Source organism: Merops nubicus, unplaced genomic scaffold, assembly GCF_000691845.1.
Source record: "Merops nubicus isolate BGI_N331 unplaced genomic scaffold, ASM69184v1 scaffold22637, whole genome shotgun sequence".
NCBI lineage: Eukaryota > Metazoa > Chordata > Aves > Coraciiformes > Meropidae > Merops > Merops nubicus.
This window is the reverse complement of record NW_008622586.1, coordinates 61641-73064: the sequence shown is the minus strand read 5'-3', so window position 1 is coordinate 73064 and position 11424 is coordinate 61641. Positions and strand designations below refer to the sequence as shown.

At 42.5% G+C, this 11424-nt stretch overlaps 1 protein-coding gene across 1 annotated transcript in view; it reads right to left on the bottom strand.

Annotated features, from left to right (window-relative positions):
• Positions 1–148: 148 nt before the first annotated feature.
• Positions 149–11424, bottom strand: part of ST5 (suppression of tumorigenicity 5) — a gene marked incomplete at both ends in the record, with an annotated part of 64195 nt that continues 52919 nt past the window's right edge. Inside the window, 4 exons of the mRNA XM_008944862.1 lie at positions 149–388; positions 1380–1491; positions 2492–2533; positions 3427–3604. Of these exons, the coding sequence (XP_008943110.1) occupies positions 149–388; positions 1380–1491; positions 2492–2533; positions 3427–3604 (572 nt within the window). The remainder of the gene's footprint in view (positions 389–1379; positions 1492–2491; positions 2534–3426; positions 3605–11424) is intronic.

Here is an 11424-nt window from a genome sequence, read left to right as displayed (position 1 = left end):
GGCGAGAGCCGCAGGAAGCGGACAGCGTTTCGGGAGATGTGTCAGCCACAGCGAGTTCCCTCAGCCCTGGCCGTAGGGAGAGACGCTCGCCACAGGACCTGCGCAACACAGGAGGAACCCACCCTGCAGGAGAGAAAGCTGCCCTCACCTTTTGCCCTGCATTTTCTCAGCTCTCTGTCCTGGATGAAGCCAGCAAACATCTGGGATTCCATGAAAACTTCCAAGAAGCGGCGGATGCTCTTGGAGGCCACAGATTTACGGAAAGCCTCCCTTTGGAAGGCACGCTCTCCTTTTTCATTCTGGGTTAGGAACAGGGAATAATGGCCAACTGTCTCCACAAAGAATCGGATAAAAACCTCAGACACTAATCCATTCAGGGTGTTACATTCTGCAAAACAAGGGGGCAATAAGACACCAAAATCAGCTGCTACCAGAGCTGTCAGCACTGTCATAGACACGGGGCTGGGGACTGTCCCCAAGCAGGTTACCAATGACACACCAATAACTGAAAGGGGCAGCAGCAGCCCCCAGCAGACCTGGACATACAGCAAAGAGGGTAACAGCTTTATAATAAGAGCACCAGTCTACAGAACTGGTGTTTCATAACCAAGAGTCAATGAGAAACACAAGTCCTCAGGAAAGAGCTCAGAACATGAAAAATGTGGGTGCTTCATAAAAATTATACCTCATATTTTATTTAAGTAAGTGTTCTTGAGAAGCTTCTGAATGACTCAGAATTAAAATGTTTGCTCTTGGGATAATAAGCCTTTATTATGAGTAGATCAAGAAGAGTATGTTGTAGAATTTGGGTTTTCGTAATTTCTGAGATGTTAAAATAGTTTTACATATGTAACACAGATGAGTAGAAATAAATTTCAAAAACTGAATAGGTGCCTGTTTCATACCTTTTAACCACAGGTGTTTAAATTCACCCTGGGCTGTTTTTATAATTGCTGGAGAGAAATAGGAACCTTTATAGGCAGCTCAGCCTCTCTTGCACTGAAACTATTTTCTGGAGGCACCTGCTTCTCTTCTCCCAGTACACCAACTGCCAAGAGTAACTCCAAACTCAGACACACCCCTAAGCATGTGGAGTTATCTGGATTGAATTAGGGCCAAGGTAACTGCAAAGCTTGAGTAAAGGTTTAGAGGTACTCATGGGACTGCATGTCAGTTACAAAGAAATTGAAATAGACCACTGACAGTAGGTTACTGTGGGTTGATTCCATCAGTTCCACTCCCTGTGTGCCCAGAGACTACCTTTGATGTCACAAAAGGTATTTGAGTAGTAAAGTCCAATCTTCCTTTCTCCTGAATGGAAAGTCACAGTACTGCCTACAGGCGTGTTCGTACAAGTCCCTGTTTCCAAGTAAACTTACCATCATCTGAATCACTATCCGAATCTTGATTTATCAGTTCATTCTTTCTCTCTAGAGCCTGCTCCAGAGCAGCTTGCAATTTTCTAGGTAGTAGTGTGTCTTCATCATCCATCTGACAGAGGGGAAAAAAAAATCTTCAGATCACATTAATCTGTGCAGCAAGTATAGCAAATGCTTTTGCAAGGATTAAAAATCAGAAGAAAACCATTTTGTATCTGCTACTGTCATGCCTACATAAACAGAATAATGACAACCTATGTGCAACTATCATATATTTCTAAAGAAAATTTCTAGTCACTCAAGGAGATTAAAGTCAGGAATGATAATCCAAAGAGCAAGGTAAACATAGAGAAGCTTGGAATCAGCTCTTTACCTGACAGAGTCCAAAGTGTTGTTTTTAACTAAGTAACACACCATGCAAAGCCTAGCTGTGTGTACACACAGCTGCTCTTATTCCTTTTAGGCAGTTCTTTTGGTTCATGACAGTTGTTTTTACTTATATTCTAGTATACCTTGTTTTCTGGGTTTTCCCCTGTTGCTCTCATCATTTTATTTAATGCTTGTTCAGCAAAAGCAAGTAGACACAGGAACCTTAGCTCTGCAGCCACTACTCACCAGCCATACCTCCCAGGAAATCATGCAAGAAAGCTTACATTAACCTGAAGATTGTTATTTCTGAAATTATTTAGTGCCACATTACTGTCAGGAGACAGTGATCCTTCATCTCCCTGCTTACAAGGCTCTTGCTTTTGCCAGCACATTAAACTATTCTTCACCTTTCCTCTTTTGCTCAGAAATTTTTTGATGCAATTTTTGTCCTTTTCATCTCCATCGGTGTGAGTTCTCTTGCTAATGTGATGTTATTATCTTTGGATGTTTTCTTTGCACCATGAATACAGTTCTTGATCTCTTCTGACAGTCGCAGCCTCAATCCCTTTTGCTTAGCTGAGGAGTATTTATTTGCAGGTGAAACAGAAAATCAGTCGGGTTTTTTTCTAATCTCTTTCCCACTGCACAATTCCTGCCAAATATTTCTAATTAAAGAAACCTAATCGTACTACAGGAGTGAACAACTTGTTAGACTGCATGGCAACATTTTGAGCTTACTTTACCTGTCTGATGAATCGCTCAGATCCCAGGCTAACCATCAAAGCCTAAAAAAAAGAAAACGCTATAGTGAAATACATCTGAAGAAAACATTCATGTGTATCTGCCTTTTGACAGAAGCAAGTTACTTCTAATTATTCTTGTTAACGTGCAGATGAAAAAATATTTCAGAGGAGTTTAAAGAAAACAATGTCCTTTGAGATAGCAGGGCTTCTGAAGGGCAAGAGTGTGAAATATTAGTGATAATGAAACAGCTAAACTGAGAGCTGGGCTTGTGGAGGGGTGGAAGAGCAATGTTAGGAAACTGGGAGGAAAACAGAGCAGAGATTTACATGAGCCAGAGTCACAGAGAGCCTTGAAAGTGAGCATAAGAAAAAAATGTTGTAGGAAAATGGCAGGAAACTAACAGGATTAACAACAGAGAAGAGTGAGCCCTTGAGTATTTTTGTGGTATTTTACTGCAAGAGTTGATCAGGTGCAACGCTCATTTGATTTCCATTGTAGTATTGACAAAGTCTTAACAATTATTTTTTTTTAAAAAAAAGACTTAAAGGTGTTATTTTTTGTGCTGGGTATGGCTACACGTCCAACTTCCATTAGGACTAACAGATGTCACAGCAGATAGCATTTCATGTCGTCCTCTTCTTGTTCCTGGTACAACAAAATCAGAACAGATCTGCATCTTTACACTGCACTTGTTGACCCAGTTAACATTCACTTCTCTTTGTCAAGGTGCCAGGTACGGCAAGAGAGGCATAATAAAGACACTAAACCTACTACTGCAGTTCTACAAAGAGGCATTTACCCATGAGAATTAAGCAGAGAAGCAGCAAAGAGGCAGATTAAAAATTAAACATGAGGATTTATGTGTGAATGGCAGGCCCTCTCCAGGGTGAGGCCAGCTTCACTGCAGGCAAACTATTCTGGTGCCAGCTCATACCTCCTCTACAGGCAGCTCCTTCAGTTTGGGCAGAGAGCTGGAGAGCAGTCCCACTAGGAAGGGGGTAGGGCAGCACACGATGTCTATCATGGATGAAGGCAGAACAGGAATGAAGGTGTGCTGCCAGGAGAAGGGGTACAGCAGGGCCACCACGGCATGCGAGCAGCTCGAGAGGGTGCTGGAGAGAGAGGAACAACCACAGCATTAGCAGAGGTTCTTTGTCCAGAACACCTACCACCTGCTGAAAAACTAGAAGACAAGGCTTAATGTCCCACTCGATAGTGGCCACTTTGAATGATGTTTAAAATCCCAAAGCAACTTCAGTTCTTAGCTGTTACAACCATGCCTGTAGTGAAAACACATAATATTGATGTTCTTATGTTGAGCACTACTGCACAAACAAGAGAAAATTAAAAATACAGTAACCTTTAAAAGAAAATCCTAAAGAACTACTACACCAGATGTAAAAAAACAACAACAAAACAAAAAAACCCACACCCATCAATACTTACTGCAAAGTAAAACTAGTAAAAAATGCACGTTTTTCAAACTTTGTATATTTTTGTGATAACAGCATATTTTTATTTGAATACATTTTAATGGTCTTATTGACCAACTGTAATGATAAAGGTATTAACCCTGCTCAGTAGAGTACTCTAAAACACATGTTGGTATTCCCTAAACAATAAGGCTTGATGCCATTGGTGGGAAATGTCCTGCATAGATTATGCTTCCACTTATTGAATCCGATTCCCTTTTACAGTTTCCAAATGTTAAAAAAAGGGAACATAATTACCAAGCTAGTTTTAGCATCATGGAAATAAAGACAGGCTCTCCATTTCAGAGCTCTGATTTTGGAGAGTTATGACGTCTGCTTCTTGCAGACTGAGGATAACAGAAATTTGGATTTTTACCCAGCCTAGCATGAGCGAGCTAATTTTCTCACAGTGCAGACTTTTGCTGTACTTAATGTAGCCCCAAAGAACTATAAATAACTAATAACTTCAGAGCTGTTACTGCTTGAGAATGGTGGGGAGAAATGTTGATTTCTTCTGCTGCAAGAGTTGTTGGAGACTTTAGGTGGCATCAGACCTCCACTGGAAGAACCCTTAAAAGCATTTTCAGTTGTGGATTATTCCAAGGCCAGGAGAAAGGTTTTGCCTGTTTGTTCCTGTCAGTGATTAACATTTGACTTTGCTGAATGGGAAAAGTAAGAATCAGAGGACAAAGACAGAAAAGACTGTTGGAAGAGCAAATGCTCATCTTCTACTGCAAATAATCTGTTGGGCTGGTTTTACTTGGTATTTCCTTTTAAGATCCATCAATCGTAGCATGTTTTTATAACATATGTTGTCTGACACAGGTTTCTTGTAAAATGATATGTTTCTCTAATTTATTTCTTTCATAGCAGGCAACGGTGCTGCTATTGCCTCACATTTTGGTCTCGAGCATCCACCAGAGCAAACACAGTGGTGTGTTTCAGAAGAGCTGTGGGGCACAGCACAGACTCTCACCACTTTCTCAAGCTCACTTTAATGACTGTGGCATTTTCAACTATTACAGATTCAGTCATCTTAGCTGAGTGACTAAAAAAAGAGCCACGTTAAGCTAAAAGCAGGAAGACAAACATTCTTCTGATACTCAGTTAGCTTTTTTTCCTTTCTATAGAATGCCCTTTTGAAACTTGCTGTGTCACACGCAGCGCTGTGACGTAAATCAGCCCCTGCACCCTCCCGTGCGTGCTATTCCCACGCTGGGGGAGGCCTCAGGCTCCAGCCCAGGACACTGGTTTCTCTTCCAGAGCCTTCCTGGGAGCTGGCTGGGGCAGGGCAGCAGCCGTATGCAGCAAGTGACCGTGGAGGGCAGGAGTCCTGTGGGAGCACCCTGCTCTGCTCCACCAGCATCCCATGGGTCACACCATCCCCCTTGTCAGCACCTCAGCCTGTGCATTTTAAGGCTCTGCACACAGTTTTTTGAAGTTCAGTCTCAGACAGTCTTTCCCTGTGAGATATCTTAGGCTGAGCCCCAGGAAACACTCACTCCAAACTTGCAGTCCCCAGACTTGCCTGCCACCCTCCCTCCCAGGCACTGTGCATGCAGAGGGCAGCAGGAGTCCCACACGCTGTTACCAGAACCCCACCTGTGCAAAGTGCCCGTGTCTCTTCTGTACCTGGAAAGATTCAAATTTAAAGCGTATACACATCTTTCACTTCAGTCTGAGGTTTTTACATTCTATGAGGTAAAATTCTGAGATGATGGATGCAAGGGAGTCCCCCAGTTTAAAACTCTAAAATATGGTTTAGATCCTTTTAAAAGGGTATATTGTTCATGAGAAGCATGTTTGGTGAATTAAAAAAGCAAACTCTACTCTGGGAAACCAAGTCCACTCCAGTTTTTCCTTCCAAGATGTGCAACCCACACATTGTACTACTGTTCTTGTCTATGAGAAATAAGAAGTCAGATGATTTATTTTCTTTAAGGTGTTTGAAGCACAAATAATAAAGCAATAGCATAATTAGATTTGATTATCACAATATTTTCTCTTTTAATAGTCTAGGGCAGTTTAGGTAATCCAGAGAGCTGGTTTTGAGACTGGGCTTTTTCATTTGGCCTGTGCAATTTTGCAGGAAAGCTGCATAATGTTCTAGCTGTCATTCTACTGGAAAACTTCTTATATTACCCATATGCAGATAATTTTATACATGGGCACCAGAAACCAAACCACTGCATGAGTCACACGCTACCAAGGAGCATAAACCACCATTTACTTCAGAGGGGAAGCACTGCTGGAGTCATGCACAAGTGGGAGACATGCTATTATCCCACTAGTTTTGTGGGACCAGGGAAGTTTCTTACACACAGATATGTAAGAGCACTATCTAGCCACATTACACAGCCCATGCCAGGGAACTCATCCCATTAGCCTGTACTCGTCTCAATAATTTGCATTCCACTAAAGCAAAATTAGTCAACAATTTCCAGAAAAACATCCAGTTTCGATTGATTTCAAAATACAGGCAACCCACTGCTTCTTTTTCCAGCCTTTTCACTATGGTTATTATCTTGCTAAATACTATTTGAAATTTGCTCAAGTTTGGTTCTTCCTATGCCTTTTGTTCACCAGATTAAAAAATAACCTTCAGCATTTGATCTTCTCCTTAAAGTATTAATATGAGATTATATAGTTTTACATAGACATTCTTAATCACAAATTTCCATTGAAGAAGAGATCTTTTATAATGCTATAGATAAAAGATAATGATGATGATGCTTCTTTCCCACTCAAAGATGGGAAAATCTTCCTCTGAGCTATTTTTTTTTTCCAAATCATTTTCTCATGATAGCACATGGAAACTTCTTGTTGTGTACTTGGCTGTGGAAACACAAGGCTCAGACTAAGAGCTGAGGCACAGAAGTTTCAGAAGTTACCATAACTCGGCTGAATTATGGAGGCTGCTTGTGAAGATGGTTTAGGCTCATGTCAAAAGCAATTAATGTGACTAAATGAGAACATTTACTGTCCTTTACATGTCTGCTATCAATTTCTGGGTCAGTCAACCAACAAATAACTCCAAGTCTAGGCTACATTAATTTCTAATCACAGCACAATTACCATATACTGGGAAACACACATTGTCCACTGTTGAACAGTGCCTGGGCACTGCCCTGGCTGTGAGGGGCACAGCCGATGTGGATGCCAGAGCTGGATGTGTGTTCAGAGGACCAGGGTTCCTTGTATACTGCAAATCACCAACTCTCACTAAGTGCTGAAGCCATATTTAGGTACACATACTACAATGATGCACATACGTTGGCAATATTCCACAGATAACTCTTGATAACTCTCTTTGCTTTCTAACAATAGCCAGAAGTTCTATTCCTTGTCACTCCCCCCTCTACCACCTATGGTTTCTCACAGACCCAAGGGAGCCTCACACATGGCTAGTGCCAGCTCTGTGCTATGCTGATGCTCTGGATCATGCACAGGACTGGGACTGATTGTCAGAATCTGGTCCCTCCGCTTCCTCAGATGGAGAAATGTAGCCAAAAACGTAAACTCACAGTGTTGCCACTGCCCATGTTTACTTTTCCACAACCCTTTCATGTTTCTAATTTCTCCTTGCTGATTTAATTATGTTACTCTGTCCTCATTTGCTGAACTGTTTCATCTGCTGTTTTAACACATACATGCTCCAGCCCACAGCTGCTCTGTGACCAAGTTACCTCCCTGAGCCACATCCTCTCATCTGCTCAGGAGAGCAGCCTCTCACTGAGGTTGGAGTCTGGAGGTCCCATCTTTCCCAGGTGCAATACCTTGACTCAGGTGGGTATTGCACAGCCACATGCCTCCTCACAGGCTGTGGCTGTGCTTTTCTTTAATAGTTCCTACCCTTATACACAGCAAAAACATGCCTGACACTTCTCTCATACACCCTTTGACACCTCCCCAGATACTGGATTAATTCCAGTTTCTGACAGAGAGAAGTCTGCAACAACTCTGCAAGATAAAAATGTCTGAGAGGCTTGCAGAGGACTCTGGGAAAGGCTCTGGCAAAAGGGCCAAGGATTCAGGCCATCTCCCCTCCAACACACACGGACTGCAGAGGTGGCAGGGAAGGGAAACAGAAAGTTTGAAAAGCATCAAGTAAAGAGAAAATGGAAGTAAAAACTGCAGCAGACAGCTACAGATTGGGTGGGAGATGAAGCATATCTAGCATTGCAGGCAGTGATTCGGAGCAGAACTGTGCTGTGCTGGATACTATAGAGCTAAGCTCTGAAAAAATAGAGATTTCTTTGGGTGCACAAGAATAAACAATAGCACTTTTGTTGAGGCAGGTAAGACTAATAGCATCAGGGACAGGACACAAACCAAGCCGCAGCAGTCCCGTGACAGGCTCCACACAGCAGCTGTCCCACTGCAGTCAGCCCTGGCAGCACCCCTGCTAGGTCAGCATCTAAAGCAAGCCACTGAGCATCCCTGGCCTGCCAGAAGAGCCAGCTGAGGAGGGGGAGGTGTTACTGCCTTCTCCCTGCTCCACTGCACAGGTGCTCTGCCCCAGTGCCCCTGGGGCCCCCAAGGCGCCCTTCTGAGGCTGTGTGCCTCCCGAGCCCCCACATCAATGCCTCGTGCTTCACTGCCAGGGCTGCTGTACTGTGAAGACACGTCTTTCATGGACCCAGATGCCACCAACTGCTTGCCAAATAGGGCAAAGAGGAGTAAAATGAGAATTTGAGAAAGTCTTTGATACAATGGTACAGGACATCCCCAGTTTTCTAGCCGGGGTCTAAGTGTCAGATATGACAGAGTTTGTACCTATGCAAAATTATTGCTGATTGTTCCTCTGTTACCACTCTAGGATGTTTAAAAGGAAAAAAAAAGTTCAATTCCTCTCTTTCAACTCAAACCAAAGAAACTACTTGAGTTTGCAGCTTTTTAGCAAGACCTACCCTGTAAACATTTCAAAATAAAATCATGTGAGCCATGGTGGCTAGAGGGGAAGGGGCAGGGCTCTGCAGCGTGCAAGCACACACGCTCCCCCAGCAGCGACGCACAGAGAAGCACATGGGGTAACCTCAGCAGGAGCAACCCGAAGGGATAAATACCTCTGTGCCTGTAAACTGACACTGAAGCAAAGCTGAAATGGAGATTTTTGGAGCAGCAAAGCTGCCATGGGAACCTCGCTGCTGCCCAGCAGTCAAAGGAGGGCTCTGGGGGCTGGTGCAGGAGGGCTGCAGTCACCGGCGGTCCGGGAGAACTGCCCATTGCAGAGGCTGCTTACACTTCTAAGGCACTGTTTTCATGGGACCAGGACACAAATCTTAACTTCTTTTCAGTGAAGTTTTTAAGCTTGTGTGTCTGCCTCTAGATAACTATTTTGTCTTCCAATTCAGGTAAAAATTAGAGAATCATAAGGTAATTCAGGTGGGAAGAGGTGTCAGAAGGCCAGGTGATCCAACCCTCTTGATTGGCATCAGATCAGTTTGCTTCCAAACCCAGAAAAAAAAAAATAGTTATTTTTTTTACATAAAACATCTTTGCTACCCTTTTTTGTGAAAGGGTGACATGTTTTGGTGGCAAGGACTTGAAGGCTGGCAGGATGGAGTGCCCTGTGTGCCAAGGACTTTTACCAGTGACATCTAAACTCACTCCAATTTGGTTATGATAGAAGCCATCTTAAAATAATATTTTTGTGCATACTAAGAAAAAACTTATCTAGCTTCTAATTTCTTCAGAATAAATTGCTTGCAGTAAGCAGCATTTTCCTTTCCACTGTAGACCTTGGCTACAGAGAGAAATGGGAGTCTCATCTGAGAGAGGAATGCCATCCTGCAGAGGGAAAGGGAAAGGGCTGAATTCAATGCAAAGGGGTAAAAATTAGACCTGTGAGGCAGAACTGGGAAGGGAGGAAGGCAAAATGAGCCTGGCACAGGTGAAAAGAGAACAGGAACTGAGGGCAAAGAGGCTGGGATGCAAAACTAAGGGATAAGAGTGACTGGCTGGGCTGAATGACAGAAGGACCAGGGAAAACAATTTAATATGAGCATGGATAAAGCTGTCACACACCTACAGCCAGGTTCTGAGGTCCCTGTGAAACTTGCTCCTCCTTGCTGCTACAGGCAGAGGGGAGGAGTGTGAGGCTGTCTGATGCCCATTACCTGCCCTCGATCAGTACCAGAGGTGCTGCAGGAGGGCAGGTCAGACACTGGCATAGCTGATGGTGTGTGGCAGGGCTTGAAGCACACTCATGGTACAGATACACTTCAGCCAATTTTGGATTTGCATCAGCACTGGCTGTACTCCTTCCCCCTTGCCCCACTGTGCACAGCCTGCTGATAAGCAAACAGACACAAACCCATAGTTGCTAGCAGGAATAATTTTCAAACTGAAAATACAAGTTTCCTCCATAACAGTAGTATTTGCCTGTATGTTAGAGTCAGAAGATTATGATCAAAACTAACACCAGAATTTGTGCTCAGATCATTGCTGTTTGACCCAAATTAATCCTAATACAGTAATTTATCTGGACACCGATAGAAAAATCAGTCAGTTCATGCCTGGCTTCACCAATTAAAAAGAAGCATGAGGGGACAGGCAAAATATTGTTTCAGGCTTTTATTCAGCAAGATATTTCAGCACAATTTTCAGCCTTAATTTACTTTCGTTGTACTGAAATACTTTGCTGAAATGAAGCTTGAAAGAACTTTTCTTTTTCCACTTCAGTTTTAATCAGATCAGCCTGAAAGTACACACAGAAGACATGATAGCCCCTTTTGAACTGTGAGCACCCTGACTCCTGTCTGAATGGCTGTAAAGTCAGCCTCTCTCCTCAGCAAGGCAAGTTTCAGCTTCTGAAATTTGAATAACTTTTTACTTTTTGAGAAGCCCTTCAGCAGTAAAACAAACTACAGAGAAACCTTCGAGCCTTTATAAGGTGGTTTGGAAGTAGAGACTAATTTTTGAAGCTATTAAATAATTTTAATACATTATCAATTAATTTTTAAACTTCTGTTAATGTAATTTATTTTTTTTAATTAAATAAATAATTATATTTTAATCTCCTGGACTGAGACATTTAGAATTTCTAATGCAGAGATCTCCCCTGTCTGTTACAGACTAACATATTTTATCCTGTCTTAGCAGTGAGAAAATGACTCACTCTTTAAGAAATTTTCTAATTAAAAAAAAAAAATCTAAGAAAATCCTTATTTTCCACATCACATCAACACAATTATCAGTTATTGTCCTTCGTAGAATCTTTTAAATTATGCTTACAACTAAAAGAGTGTAGCAACTTAACCTTCAGACCCCTCAAATGGAGCTTTTTTCCTCCACAAAACCAAGCCAAACCCAAACCTAGTTTTGCAAGGAATGAGTCACACTTCAGGTTTTATCCGGTGCTTTCTACAGTGCAGTCTGAGAAAAGTCAAGCCTGTAAAATTCTCACAAAGCAAGTCACAATGTGGCCTCCCCTCTCTGGTGAAAGCAGAGCTGCAGCT